This window comes from Benincasa hispida, chromosome 5 (genome assembly GCF_009727055.1).
Source record: "Benincasa hispida cultivar B227 chromosome 5, ASM972705v1, whole genome shotgun sequence".
NCBI lineage: Eukaryota > Viridiplantae > Streptophyta > Magnoliopsida > Cucurbitales > Cucurbitaceae > Benincasa > Benincasa hispida.
Genome location: NC_052353.1, coordinates 427,239 through 442,137, shown reverse-complemented (window position 1 = coordinate 442,137; position 14,899 = coordinate 427,239). Strand labels below are relative to the sequence as shown.

The 14,899-nt window shown below is 32.5% G+C and overlaps 2 protein-coding genes across 3 annotated transcripts; both read left to right on the top strand.

The window, feature by feature from the left end:
- The first annotated feature begins 834 nt into the window (after nt 1–834).
- On the top strand, nt 835–5,230 carry LOC120077573 (cadmium-induced protein AS8). Its single transcript, XM_039031511.1, has 4 exons — nt 835–1,017; nt 2,638–2,884; nt 3,064–3,336; nt 5,016–5,230. The coding sequence occupies exons 1-4, from the start codon at nt 1,015–1,017 to the stop codon at nt 5,027–5,029; spliced, it is 537 nt and encodes a 178-aa protein (XP_038887439.1). The 5' UTR covers nt 835–1,014; the 3' UTR covers nt 5,030–5,230.
- Nucleotides 5,231–7,554: 2,324 nt separating this feature from the next.
- On the top strand, nt 7,555–14,625 carry LOC120078517 (MOB kinase activator-like 1A). Of its 2 annotated transcripts, none has more exons than XM_039032787.1 (7): nt 7,555–7,714; nt 9,384–9,435; nt 11,940–12,048; nt 12,403–12,496; nt 13,136–13,269; nt 13,349–13,512; nt 14,130–14,625. In XM_039032787.1, exons 1-7 carry the CDS (start codon nt 7,692–7,694, stop codon nt 14,202–14,204), a joined length of 651 nt encoding a protein of 216 aa, XP_038888715.1. In that variant the 5' UTR covers nt 7,555–7,691; the 3' UTR covers nt 14,205–14,625. The 2 variants fall into 2 exon arrangements, with proteins under 2 accessions (XP_038888715.1, XP_038888716.1); XM_039032788.1 differs by having other exon boundaries at nt 7,557–7,714; nt 9,387–9,435; nt 14,130–14,623.
- Nucleotides 14,626–14,899: the final 274 nt, after the last annotated feature.

Here is a 14,899-nt window from a genome sequence, read left to right as displayed (position 1 = left end):
TTAAAAATCATTTTTAGTCTCTCAACTTTAAATATTTGGTCCCTAAAGTTTATTTTGTAACCATTTAATTCCTTTATTTTAAATTTTGTAATAATTCAGTCCATATACTTTAAAATTTATAACAATTTATTCTCTATATAAATTAATAATAAGATTTAAGGAGATTTAATGCATAAATAAACGGTTAAACTAATTATAGACTTAATATTTTTGCAAAATATAAAATCTACATCATAAAATATTAAAAATTGACATCTAATTTTGATGAAATTTTCTACGCGATGGACAAAATTGTTACAATTTCTAAAGTACAAGGATTAAATTGTTACATATTATAGTTTAGGGACTAAATTGTTACAAAATTGAAAATATAGGACTAACTCATTAGAAATCAAAGTCCAGGAATTAAATTGTTACTCTTGAAAAAATTTAGGTATCAAAAGTGATTTTTAACCATTTTTTATAGTAAAAATGGATGTTGAAATCACTCTAAAATTTGAAATCATTATATTCCCATCATACCAAACAATGAGTTCATTTGAAATCCATTATATTATAAATTGAAATACTCACAATTATGAGATTTTAAACACGACATAAAAGCAATAAATTTTCTAAAAATTTAAAATAAAACGAGAAAAAAATAAAATTTTCATAAATAGAAAAATGATAAACTATTTATAGATTAGTAAAAAAGGTGCTTCTATCAACGTCTATTAGTAATAGATTTTTATCCATTTCTATATTATTGATAGACATTTATATGATTAAAATTTTATTACTCTGTAACTCAGACTTATTTTTCTAGTTTCGAACATCCTCCGACAAAAAAGTGAAAAAAAAAAAAAAGACAGAAAACTGAATTGGACGCCTTTTCGCTTTCGGGCGTATCGTTTTATCTATTACGGATTGACAAGCTCCCGCCATTCACAGGGCGAATTCTCCAGAGCTAAACAAGAAACGCAGCAACTGAGTCTACAAAGATTGCACTACTTGAAGTTGAAGCAGGTTTTTATGGTGTGTGAATTCTTATTTAAACCTCACCCCTTTCCCTTGTTTTTCGTATAATCTGCTGGAATTTTGTCTGAGGTTTAAGTTTTAATTAGAGTGGCTCCTTTTTTTATTGAAGATTTGGTGTTTGTATGATTAAAAATGGAGGCAGGAAGCGAGAAATGGAGGTTTTAAAAGAGTAGGAGTGTTTTATTTCGGGATAATGAATTTCTTATACTTGTAGCTAGTTATACAAATTCTCCTAGCTGGGTTTGAACATTTCGCTGTTGCCCAAAGTTTGAATGTTATAAGACGTATAATTGTTTAGCTGTTTCTTGTTATTTTTCATCCGGATCTAATTGTTGATTGTGAACCGCCAAATTGAAATCATAATATTTGAGATGGCGTGTGACAATCTCCGGGTATTCTTTAATTTTCCTGTTAGCGGATTTTGTAATTTGTAGTGACGGTCAAGTAACTGGGAAGAAGTATAGGTACTACTGTATTCTAGTTGAAATGTGCAACAATTTTTACTCCAATGATGTATGGGGAAAAGTCCTCTCGTTACTATTTACTATACCTTTCAAGAATTTGAAGGAAGTCAATGTTTTAACACCTTTCATAAGACCGTAGGAATAAGTAGAAAAAAAAAAAAGAAATTAAAAGAAAGCAATAAAACTGGGTACACAAGAAATAACTTAGAAAAACGCCAATTTGATGGAGAAAAAATGTGGGACCAGAAAAATTCATATTATAATCACACAGAAATTTCTTTATGACCTCAATTACAAGATTACTCTCTCAAAGCATTATACTACTCACATAATTGAGCCAATATACCAAGCTTAAAGTGCTTCAAATTGAGGCAATTAGAAACCAAAGGCATAGGATCCTTTTATAGTGTTTGGAGTCCATCGCTTCCTTAAACCTTTTAGATATGGTATAACTGCACTTCTAATATTTTGGTAGAACCCAAAATGTTGGTGGATTTATCCCTTTGGCGTCATGGGGCTGAGATGGGGTTATGCAAAAGGTTAATTTAATGGGCTGTTGCAACTTTTGTGCTTGGAGCAATCTTTTGTTTCTGTTGATTTATACATGCATCTTCATAGATCTTCACAATTGGGAGCCATACTGTTTTATCCAAGCTTAAGCTTTATTCACTCACAAATTTCATTTTCCCTTTTCGTATATGTTTTGAATAGAACCAAAAGGGAGTCAGTAATGAAGCAAGTTGTGAACCCCTATGGTATTTTCTGAATATATTGAATACTTGTGATATTATGTCAAAATGTCTATGTTGAAGTTGATTTTGGTCATCGGGGGGAGGGGGGTGGTTATGTTTAGTAATTCTAATTTTTGACAGTTCGGATTGCAGTTTGAGCTCTTTTTGTATCATGACACTACGTTGTAGGTATCTTTTGGCTACAAGATTTTTATATCTTCATCTATACACCAATTAGCATTGAAAATATTATGGTTGTGGTTTTCAAGACACGTAGATAAATGTCTATTTGTTTTCTAGTCTATACTATGGAGGAAGCCTAGAACTGTTACTGTTTAATTGATGTCATATCATTTTTTTTTAAATCTGATCTGTTAAAGAATATTTTATGAGACCATGACTCCTTTATTATCTTTAACTAGGTATACATGATTATTAAAGGCCTATTTAGGAGGTACGAAAGATGGAATCCTGTACATCCAACTCTTGGGGCCTTTTGGGGGATGGGAATAGGCATGGGTTGTGGTGTTGGATGGGGTCCTGGTTTTGGTCCTGAAGTAATTGGCTATGTTGGTGCTGGATGTGGCCTTGGGTTTTGTGTGGGATTCACGGCTGCAGGTCTTGGCATTGGTCTTCCAGCAAATATGCTTTATCATGTCCCTTACAGTGGTACATCATCTTTGTCATCTTTGTTGTTATACCCCTTTATTCTTTAAACACCATCAAAATACTCAAATACTTATTTCATGGAATGGAATAGTTGTGTCCGAGCTGCTTAAGAGAATGTTTTATTTAACTTACCTATTGTACTCTTTAATGAAACAATTGATGGGCAAACTAATTTACAGCTCTCCTGGCCACAAGAAGTGGAGCAGTAGAATTAAGCCAATCCAACAGTCTTCGACCCATAAAATTTTCTGTTGGTAATGGATGGAATGACTTTACACAGCATATATTTGGGCTGCAAAGAGAAGCAAGTAGACGATTAACAAACATCAAGGTGGATTGCTTGGACAAAAAGATTAATTTGCCTGATATGAAGATCTTACCAGCCATTCCTACTAGGTTTATCTGTGAAAGTTTAGGAACACTAGGTCATCGCCTCTCTCATTTCCACAAAGGTAATCTAATATTTGCTCTTTTTTCATCTCTAACAGATGTGAAGAAATTATACCTGTTAGAAATTTGAATTTTTTGTTATCAATTGGAATGGAATGACGTGCTACCTGAAATCTTCATTGTTTTTCTTGTCTGATCATCTTTTTGGAGGAAACCTGTAATTTTTTCTCATTCTTTTTGGTGAATGTGATATTTTAGTTCTCTTCATATTCCAATGTTTTCGTTTGAGGCGTGATAGGAGCTGGTTAAATTGTGTATCCATCTCATATTATGATAATAAGATGGAATAAGCTTTTACAATGACATAGAGTGATCATGGAGGTCACAACCTGTAAGGCTGTAACATCAAGTTTGCTCATAAATTTGCAAAGGTGGATCATTAATATAAAAAGGATCCAAAAGTAAATAAAAAAGCTGGCCATTTGGGAAAGATAAAGATCAATAGCGACTTCAGAAAAAAGGAAAAGTGGGTCTGGAAAGGGCATCTAGATGGATTAGTTCCAATTGTACTTGAAGCTTTAAGTTTCTAGTATAAGTGTCTTCATTAGGAAAATTCACTTACCCGCCAGCTAGTTGCAGAAAAAGAAGTTTCGGAGAGGCGCCAAACTCTATCTTGAACCTTACCCTTCCCTATCCAATTCATGCTCTTTCTCTGTATTTATTATCCCTCAACACATATCTCAGTTTTGGAGAGGACTTCAATAAGTCGGTTTCTTTTGATTTTTTTTGTGATAACGTGTATCATTTAGCTTCTTGGTAACGTTCAAACCATACTAAATTCTTTTGAAATTATAGTAGCCACCTCGATTATGACAGGTTGAGGGGATATTTTTTATAATCTCTTCAGTGGGTTACCTCTACCCCTACGTTTTGGTGTAACTTCTTCCCTTTGGTTATACATATATATTCATTTCTTATCAGGAAAGGGAACAAATCACAGATTTTCAAATCTAATTAAGATACTTCACCTAATGTTTGTCCCCTTCTCTCTCCTTACCAACTTCACGTGCTCGTTTCCTTAATTAGAGCCCTATCATTCTGTAATTGGTGTGCTGCCATGTTCTCGTGAACTGTTAAGTGGCATGGCAACAGATCAAAACTGAGGTATGGGACTGACAGTACTTTGAAATTGGTCAGAGTTGTCCATTGTTTTAAGATGGGTTCCTGTCAGTAACACATAGGGAGTGAATTGAGCGCAGAGAAGTTTTCTTATTTTTCTTGCTGAAGCTTGTTAGATGATATAATATTAAATCTATTATCACTTATCAGCTTAAGCATTTTGGATAAATTGGTGATTTAATAAAGCTGTTAGGCAAAATTCTCAATTATCAGCCTTACACATCTCACATAGACCCACTTTCTTGGTTGTTGCCTTTGGGTTTGGTTATCAATAGTCTATGCTATGTGCTAATTTGACATACCTTACAAGAAGGACAATCATTCTATGTAGCCAGAGTCCCTGGTCATTCATTTTCTTCAAGCACTATTCTGGATATCTTTATTTTCCATTTTTGCTTATAAATTGTACAATACTGTTTAACACTTACCATTAACAATATTTCCTTATATATATATATATTAAATTGCAATTTCTTCATGTTATTCTGAATTTCTTTTTTCTTTCCATCATAACTTAATGCTATAAAATAGTTGTAACTTGTGAAAGCTGTCTCTCTTGCAGGTTCAAAAGGTTGACATATTAAGCACTAAGCTATTGGTATACTGTTTTGTTGTACATAGATAGCGAGCTTCTGCTACCAAGAGTAGACTGAGTAAAAACTAGGCATTTTACCCGTTATGTACCTCTTCTTTCTTGGCAATGGCTGGTAACTGTTTAGCAATATTTCTTTGCATTCTTTTTTTGCTCTTAATAAAATATGGTAGGGTCTCCTTGAAGTTGGATTTATGACCTGTTTGAGAGTATGAAACGGTTAAAATTACTTTCTCATGTTCAAAATCACTCTAAAAATGCTTTTAATCATTCAAAAATCAATTTTAATAGTATAAAAATTGTGTTTAAAAGTGTAAAATTGAAGATTGAATTGATTTTGAGTGATTAAAAGATGTGTTTCCAAGTGATTTTAAACATGATAAAAGTGTAAGCAAATCAATTCGAGTTGGTTTTTAGTCTAAATTGCATTTAGAATCAACTTTGGTTTGATTTTATTTCATCGTTTTGCCGTTTCTTTTGTTTGGGCTAAACTACAATAAATACCTCCAAATTCTACTATTCGTTTACAAAATCTCTATTTTTTTTTTCAAATGTTGCAATAGTATCCTCAAGTTTTCATAAATTTTCAAACTATCTTGAAATAGATATCCATGAGAATTTTGGGTGAAAATTGAGACGTGAAATAAGGGTGACAATGTCCATGTTCTTATTTCCATTCTAGATCATTGACACACTGTTTCAAGTCTATATTTGTTTAGCATTTTAACGAATTTTAATTTTAAGCATAGTTATGAAACTTTTATGAAAAACTAATGTTAATATTGCAACTTCTGGGAAGAATAAAGGTATGCTTGAAACAAATAGCAAAATTTAGGAATATTTTTCTTATTTAGTCTTCTATTTTTCATTTCGGCTTATACGTATAAGTCACATTAATCGATATTATATAGTTTAAGCAAGTGTTTTAGATTCATTAATCAAAACGGTGTAATTGTCAGAGTATAACTCAACCGATTAAGATACACATTTTCGACTTTAGTCGAAGTTCAAATCTCCACCCTAATAATGTATTTGAGATCATGATGTACTTGAATTTCGTGCATCATTTTATTCTGCTTCAAACGTACGCTGCCTAAGAATAAAACTGACCTTCGAAATTGGCTTTGATCTGCCCAGATCAGGGCCACTATTATAATTAAGCAAACTTTTTGGCCTGTCTGTTATGTTTCGTTCCGCAATTTATACAAGAAAATGAGTGCACTTTCATAATTTTTAGGAATTGCGCGTCCCCTTCCTCAGTGCTAGTCTTTTATTTGATTTGATTAATAGATAATATTAAAACATAAAAAAAATTAAAATATCGAAAATAAATTTATGATATATTTTGAATTCTTAATATCGTTTTTTTATTATTTATTTTTTCAATATACAAGTATTATATCCGTTTATTATTACGTCATCTCATTTTGCCCGTTCTTATTGTCTAATTCATTATTCAATTTAGCTTATTGTCTTTTATGTTGATTTTTTTTTTTTAATTTAGTTGTCACGATACAAATCGCTAAAGTTAACCAAGAAAATAATGGGTGGAAAATTTGTATTTCTTAAAATTGATAGTAACTCGTCAATATATAAGACATTTATTATTTCTCTATTGTTGAAAGTTTGATCTCCCATTTTCATATTTGTTGAATTAAATAAAACCGATATTTAATTGAAAATGATTTATTGTTTATAAGATTGATGCATTAAAAATTGTTACACACACAATTAACAACCTTTTCTATTCTAAACCTAATTTAATGGATAAAATGTCTATTACCCAATCAAAATTATTATAAGATTAAGTCCAATTAGATTGAGCATAATTGATCATTTACTTTAGATTTTAACCATTTTAGTTCTTTACTTTCAATTGCTCAATTTTAGTCTTTATACTTTAATAAATATTAAAACTAGTCATTGTAGTTACTAGTTAGCCTACCACCATCTCCTTCCTAGATCGTAAAAATATATTTATGTAGTGTATTTTAGTACTTAAAATTATTGTTATTATTTAACAAATTTTGATAAAAATTAACTTTAGAAAGAATAAATTTAAGATTTAGTGATAATATAGGATCAAAACAGTATCTTAGAAAAAAAAAAGAACTCTTTTTACGAAATTGTGTTTGGAATACATTTTCAGATGTTTAACTTAAAGAATAAGTTATTTTAGAAAAACTAGAGTATTTGACAACCTCTTAAATTAGCTTTTGAAGTGTATTTTTAATATTTTTATTAAAAATATTTAAATAAAAATAATTTTTTTTGGAAGAGAATTTTTTCTCAAGAGACATTTAGCCAACCCGATAATCATTTTTCTTAATCATTGAAAGAGCAGTCAAATTCAACCAAAAAAACGACAAAAGAAAAGAAAAAAAACTGGAAAATCGAACTAAATAGCTGGAATAAAAAGAAAAGAAAAGAAAAGAAAAGAAAAGAAAAAAAACACTGGAAAATCAAACTAAATAGCTGGAAACAATTACAGGGCCATATTTCAGATTCTCCGAAATTAGAGGGGAAATCATGCAAAAAGACAAAAGTTAGCGTTTTTTTTTGCCCCCTTCGTCCAACTCAACGAAACAACGCGAAGACCAGAAATCCAGCTCTCTCTCGCGCGCTCGTTCTTCCTTCTCTGAAGCAATGAGTCTCTTCGGTCTAGGCAGGTAAATTCAAATCATTGATGATCTTTCATCGAAAATTTCCTCAATGAAACAATCAATTTCCTTCTCTTTCTTCTTCGTTTTCCCTTTTTCTTGTGAAGTGTAATTTAGCTACTTCCTTGATTTTGATTGTTTCACTACCGATCCTGGGATTTTCTTCTTTCAGCTTCATCAGATCTGCAATCTTGTTTATTCAATTTTTAGTGTGAATTTCATTCTTCTGATGCGATTTGTGTATCTTGATTTTTAGTTAGCGTACTAATTCCCCATGCATGCGCAGATGCGTCTTGTATGTGAGTTGATTTCAATTTTATGTTTGCTTGGTTTCTATCTGATAGCCTTATCTTTCATGCTTGTCATCGTCCTGTGAAATTAGGTTCTTATCTCACTGTGAAAGCAGCTTTCGTTTTTATGTTATTTTATCATCATCATTATTTTCTTTCCCATGGATTGGTCTACACAATTCTGTATTGGCAATTCAGTCGATGATTTATTCGTTTTTCTTTGCAAATTACCCCGTGTTCATATGTGAGTGCGTGAAAAGTAATCAATGATTTATAATTTTCCTCTCGAACTTTTCTATCCTGTTTTATATGCATTTTTATCGGGTTGATGTTGATTTTATTTGGGGTATAAGACGCAACAAATTAGTAACACACATGTACCAATGGCAATTGTATAGATGGGGGGTTCTGTAGTTATATAATCAAGCGTATTGCAGGAAGTTTTCCTTCTGGGAAGAGTTAAAGAATTATATTAGAATAAAAAGTCAATTTCTCTGGAAAAAAGGGGCTGTACCAACGAAGATGATCAGATTAGCAGTGAACATGGCCAGAAAAACAATTCAATGCTATTGAAAACTCTGAATTTCACATTGTCATAGTGAGTATTAGGTTTCACATAAATGTCAATAAGTTGTGGCTGGAAGGTATTCCTATCTAAAATGGTTAAGGGAATAACGTAGATATTATGTCAGAAAAATAAGATTATGATCGGATGCGGAGTACTTGTAATTTAGGAAGATAATTCACGTGGGTTGGAAATTGGACTGAGTTGAATTTCTTTCAAATAATTTATAGACCTTAGATGTGTTAGATTGCTTGTAGATATATTTTGAGTACAAAGACTGCTATTGGGAAAAAATGGGAGAGATGTATTTTATGAGTACAAAGACTGGTATTGGGAAGAAAATGGGAGACTATTATACTTTTAGGCTCCTATTGAGGTTATTCCTCTGAGCTATTTCGGAATTACAATGATTTCTTGGATAGACGTTTCAATTGGAGTGCCTTTTATAAATTTCTTTGGCCTTGAGTAGGTTGATGTTATATCTGCTCATCAATTTGATACTTTTCTGAGGGTTAGAAGATTAAAAATTCTAGTTAGGATTATTGTGCATGATTTTATTTCTTAAGAATCCCAGATAACAAGAATTGTGTGAAGGATGGTGGTCCATCATTACATAGAATGCTAAAAGTACATAGAGGGAAACATGGCACAGTCGAACCTTACCACTTATATCTCTTTGGTCGTTCTGACTATTCTATCAATGTCATGGCATCTTAATTCCATGATCCAGTTAAAGTTTGTTGTTGATGTTGGCATTTGCTGTGTTATTTATGCCCCAATCATATATGCTGTCTGTAATACATCCCAAAATATTGTTGTGCAGCAGAAATCAAAGGACTTTTCGCCCCAAGAAGAGTGCACCATCAGGGAGTAAGGTTTGTCCTCCTCATTACTTCTAAAAGAAACATTGAGTTTATTGTCCTAAGTTGATTGTTTGAATAAATTAACTTGATTTGTTAATAAATTGTGTGGCTGCCAAGTTGTCAAAGCACTGTGGTGTTTCTTGTAATGAATGCATCAGCTTTTTTCCAAACGACCTCCCAACTATAAGTTGTGATTTGTAAGGACCTGCTACCTTTGTCATTTTCCATGAGCAAAACCACCGAGGAGGTTTCTTCACCAGAAATTATATCTCAATGCTAGCTAAAACTGTCAAAAGACTTGGGAAGAACGCTAGATACACCAAGGAATTGAAAGATGGATAATCTAGATATTTTCTATCTTTGTGTGAGGATTATTAATATTATTGATCTTGCATGTTGGTTGGGTCTTTGCCTTTGTATGAGGATCACTAATATTTATCTATGCTTCGAGCTACCAATGAAAGTGGATTATTAAGAAGATTTTTACTTATACGCGATAGGGTATTGTAAGTGGCAAAGTGCCTTGCTGCTGCGATTCACTGAGATTCAGCCTTCGTCGCTCCTATTCGTATATATATAAAAAAAAAGATTTTTACTTTAGGCATTGCTTCAATGAGGGGAAAGAGACCCGAGGCATGGAAACATAGTGCTGAAAAAAATGGAAGTTAACGGTCTCCTTGAATCACATATTGATTCTTTTAATTATTCGGGTAATCATTATCATGTCTTTCAGCCTTTTTGGAAGGATCTTATAGGTTAAGATATTGGTCCTAAGGAAGAAGAAAGGCGGAGAGATGAAAAGGAGTGAATAGTGTATTCCTCACCAGATGATAAATTTAAGAATTTTTCATTCCTGAACCTTAAGCATGGAGATGGAGCATGTTTAAAACTTGACTATTTGTAATTCTTTTGGAACTATATTGCCTTTGTAATTAGTTCAAACTGGGGAGTGTTTTATAAACGTTTCAAAGGGAGACAGTAGATTTTGATACTACATTTTGCTAAGTCTCTCCAGTTCAAAAGATATGAAAAAAGGCATAATTTTTTTGTGTTGGAGTCTACTCAGCTGCTTGTGAGGTGTTGTTAAGATGTATCATTCATGTGTAATAGGCTACTTAGTTTGTAAGGAAGACCTCAACTGTAATAATGGTTTTATTTCAGACATTTTGGTTGGAAAAAATGATAGATATTTTCTTTTGGACTTGTATAAAGCCGTCTGAACTCTGGACTAGGATTCAGTTTTTATGTGTCCATGGATTGTTATACCCAATTTTAGATTAGCATGGGCCCAACAAAAGAAATATAGTTTTCTATCATCCAAATCCTGAATGCTTTTTAGCACACAAGTGTTTGCCTGGAGTTTGGACTCCCGGTCAACCACCTGATTGATGGCTAACGACAGTTTCTTGGAAAATAAACTGAGTAAATTTTTTATTACCTAGGTCATATAATTTTAAATGCCGAGTTAGTTTTCCAGTTCATGAACTTTGAATTATAAAGGGAATCTCAAAAAAGAAGAAATCACGAAATGGGCCTCTTTCATCCAGCTTATCCCATCATCTTACAGATTGACAATACTGGAGTGTGGGCTCTTGACAGCAACGGAACCCTTTTCCACAAGATTGTTTGCTATCTAAGGTGCTATATCAAAAGATTTGGAAATTCCACCGCTAAAAAGGGATCAAGTTACTTCTTTGGGAGATTAGCCACTCATGCATCAACACAGAATGCAAAAGGGATGCTCCTGATTTAAGCTATCTCCAAACTGGTGCTATCTTTGTAATAAAGCTAGTGAAACACAGAGCCACTTATTTATCCACTGCTTTTATACATAAAAAATCTGGGCTGAGCTTTTGGTGCTTTTGGATGGTGCGTTGTTCCACTATCAGACTCCCTTGGTTGGTTAAGGTTGCTGTAGACAGAATATCCTTTTACATCAACAAAGGAAATCCTTTTGTTGAACATAGTGAGGGTGGTTCTTTGGAAGGTTTGACATGAAAGAAACTCGAGAATTTTCCAAGGCCAAGAAAGGTCCTCGACCGAAGCCTTTGAGTTGCTTTTTAATGCTTTTATTGATGTAAAGTGTAAAATATGAATCCTTTTAAGAATTACAGCTTAAATTCCCTTTATTCTAATTGGAGAAATATTTTTAATCTCTCTGGATGGGTTCTTATTTTGTATCATTTCATCGAATCAATGAAGTTGTTTCCTATCAAAGAAAAAAAAAAGCGTCTGAGTTAGTTATTTCACTATTCAACACAGTTCTCAAGGCTTGTTGATAGGAAAAAACCAATCATAGGTGTGTTTCTTATGATATAGGTTTTTTTTTTGGGTCTAGTTTTGATCAGTCAACCATTTGTTAAAATTCTACGTCAAGCTATGATATATCCTCTGTTTCTAAGTGATGCAAATCTTAAAATGTGGGTCACTGATTTATTTATTTTTTTTCATCCGTGGAAGTCTGTTACGATAGCTTCTCTTGGTGAGTGTTTCATTGATGTTTTATCTTATTGCAGGGGGCTCAGCTCAGAAAGCACATTGATGCTACACTTGGTAGTGGAAATTTAAGGGAAGCAGTGAGACTGCCAACTGGGGAGGATTTGAATGAGTGGCTGGCTGTCAACAGTAAGTTGTAGATTATACCTTCTTTATATTGTCTCTCCAGCTTTTTTTTTTTTAATTTATTTTTTCCGGGGATAAATCTTTGTCTTTGGATTGTTCAATGGTTTTAAATTTTGGTAGTTTTTTCTACAGTTCTCATGTATGGTATCATCATCCTTCTGCTTATTGTTTCTGTCATAAACGCATTCTTCTTTTCTCCACGCGCTTGATGAATATTGTTACATTCTTTATGTAGTTGACACAGAACATGTTTAAAATTTTATTCCCCAATTCTAAAAATATCATTCTCCATTTCTATTTAGCTAGGATCTCTCATGGAAAATCAATATCTAAAATGTGGTTGAATTTTTATTTCAGCTGTGGATTTCTTCAACCAGGTGAATTTGCTATATGGTACCCTCACAGAGTTCTGTACTCCTGAGAATTGTCCTACAATGACTGCAGGACCGAAGTACGGGATACTGGACAAATAGTCAAGTTTTTTTCTGATGTTTAACACAATTTAGTTTAGCTTCTATATTATCATTTTAACTTGTTCTTTTCTGTTCTTCTTTTCTTTTTCTTTTTCTTTTTTGACATATGCGTGTGACTACATTTATCCATGGTAACTTATCATGCTTTCTAAATATAGGAATTTCTCAATTTGGAGAATTGTTTGCTGTTTTATATGATTGTTGATTCATATCTAGTTGCAATAAATTTCGACTTTAGATTTTTGATTGTGTGTTAGGGTTTGTATCTGCACATGGTAATATGTATATCCTTGCATTTGAATGGCTTTTCTCCTTGTTTTGAAATGTTTTATTTGAACTTCTAAATGTTGTTTAAGTTTTTAACTAGATCATTTAAAACCCTGTCCATATCAAGAAATTATGCCTATTTTTATGTATGAATGTGGGAATTAATTATCTGATTTCCTTATAGGCGGCTTTCATATGGCTAAATATAGTTTATTGATGTAACAATGTCAAGGTTATGGCTTCCCAGTATTTATTATTTAGAACTGTAGTTTGTATTTGAATATTTTCCTTTTTCTTTTCTTTTTTTCATCCTCCCCTCTTCTGAAATGATTTAAATTAAAAATTTTCAGGTATGAGTATAGGTGGGCTGATGGTGTACAAATAAAAAAGCCTATTGAGGTCTCTGCTCCAAAATATGTTGAATATTTAATGGATTGGATTGAATCCCAGCTTGATGATGAATCAATATTCCCTCAAAAGCTTGGTAATCGTCGCACTTGTTTGCTAAAAAGGTTTTCAGTTTTCAGTCTCGTTCTTATTCATTGTTCAATGTCCTCTGTTAGGCACGCCATTTCCTCCCAACTTCAAGGAGGTTGTGAAGACGATATTCAAAAGGTTGTTCCGTGTATATGCCCACATTTATCACTCTCACTTTCAGAAAATTGTGAGCCTTAAGGAGGAGGCACATTTAAATACATGCTTCAAGCATTTCATACTTTTTACCCATGTAAGTCTCTCATTCAAATTAGCTTATTCTTATAATTTATTATTGCTACTAGAAGTTTCCTTTTCCTTTTTTTTAAAAAAAAAAATAAAATAAAACACTCTGACTCAATCTATTGGATGTATTAGTTTACAAATTAAGAAGACACTGTATTAGCTCTCGTCCTACGTCTTACTGGCAATTAGTTTCCTTGATGTTAAACAAGGTTTTTTCTTTATTAAGAAGACATTGTAATGTAAGTTTTGTTTTGCCAAATGAGCTTAGCACAACGATAATTGAGGCCTTCCTCCCTAAAGGTTAGAGGTTTGATCTCCTATCTCCATAGTTATTGTACTAAAAAAAAATGTTGGTTACCTTTGGTCCATATGCACTTTATAAGGTTATTTGTAGTTTATGGGTTGATGGTTTTCAATTGCACTGAATGAAGTTGATACGTGTCTATCAATCAATTGCATTGAATGAAGTTGATATATGCACTTTATAATTGTTTCTAAATTCTCGTACTTCATTTATGATTTTTGGTATTAACACTTGTATCTGTTGTGAATATTACTTGTTATTTTCAAACTTGCTTGGGAAAAAATCTAATCCAATCCACCTTTACCTTGCCGTTTCCCCAGGAATTTGGTTTAATTGACAAAAAGGAGCTGGCTCCACTTCAAGAGCTGATTGAATCCATTATTGTTCCATACTGAACAGGGTTTGGCATAACTGGACAAAAAGGATCCTATTCTAGGAACACAACTAATTAAATAATCAATTGCTTTCTGAAGTTCAATGTAATGTTTGTATGTGGTGTTGTTCTGTGTACATGTTCTGTGTTTTGGATAATTTAAGGTTGTGGATGATGCTCCTGCTCGTCCCATGGACAAAGCTGATTTAAAGAAACCAGCTTCTTGATTCAAAGGGAATGAAGTTGAAAGGCTTGCTAGTTTAATGTTTCTCTCCTCTTTTTTCACATGAGGTTGCATTTCAGGTGCATAAGTTTCAATTTAGGTAAACTATTTGGGTTGGTAAAAAAGGGTTGCCTTTTCAATCTTTAGTCTTTGTCCAAAATTCTTTATTTATGTATTCATATATTCAGAGAATGGTGTAAAATTTCTCTCTTCTTCGCGACGTCTTCATACATTGAATGTCTAGAAAAAAAACCCCCCCGATGCTGTTTAAATATTATTGTACTTTTGGTTTTGGTTCATTTTGGTTCATTTTGGTTCTTTCATTTTTATTTTTATCTCATTTCTTTCAATAAAAAATTCAGCTTAGACACTATTGAAAAAAAAAAAAAAAGTAAAATAAAATGTAGCAATACATTGTGTATAACATTTGTGTTGCAATTTTGCAAATATAGATTAAAATGGTCATGTTTTAATAGTACGATAATCAAATTATG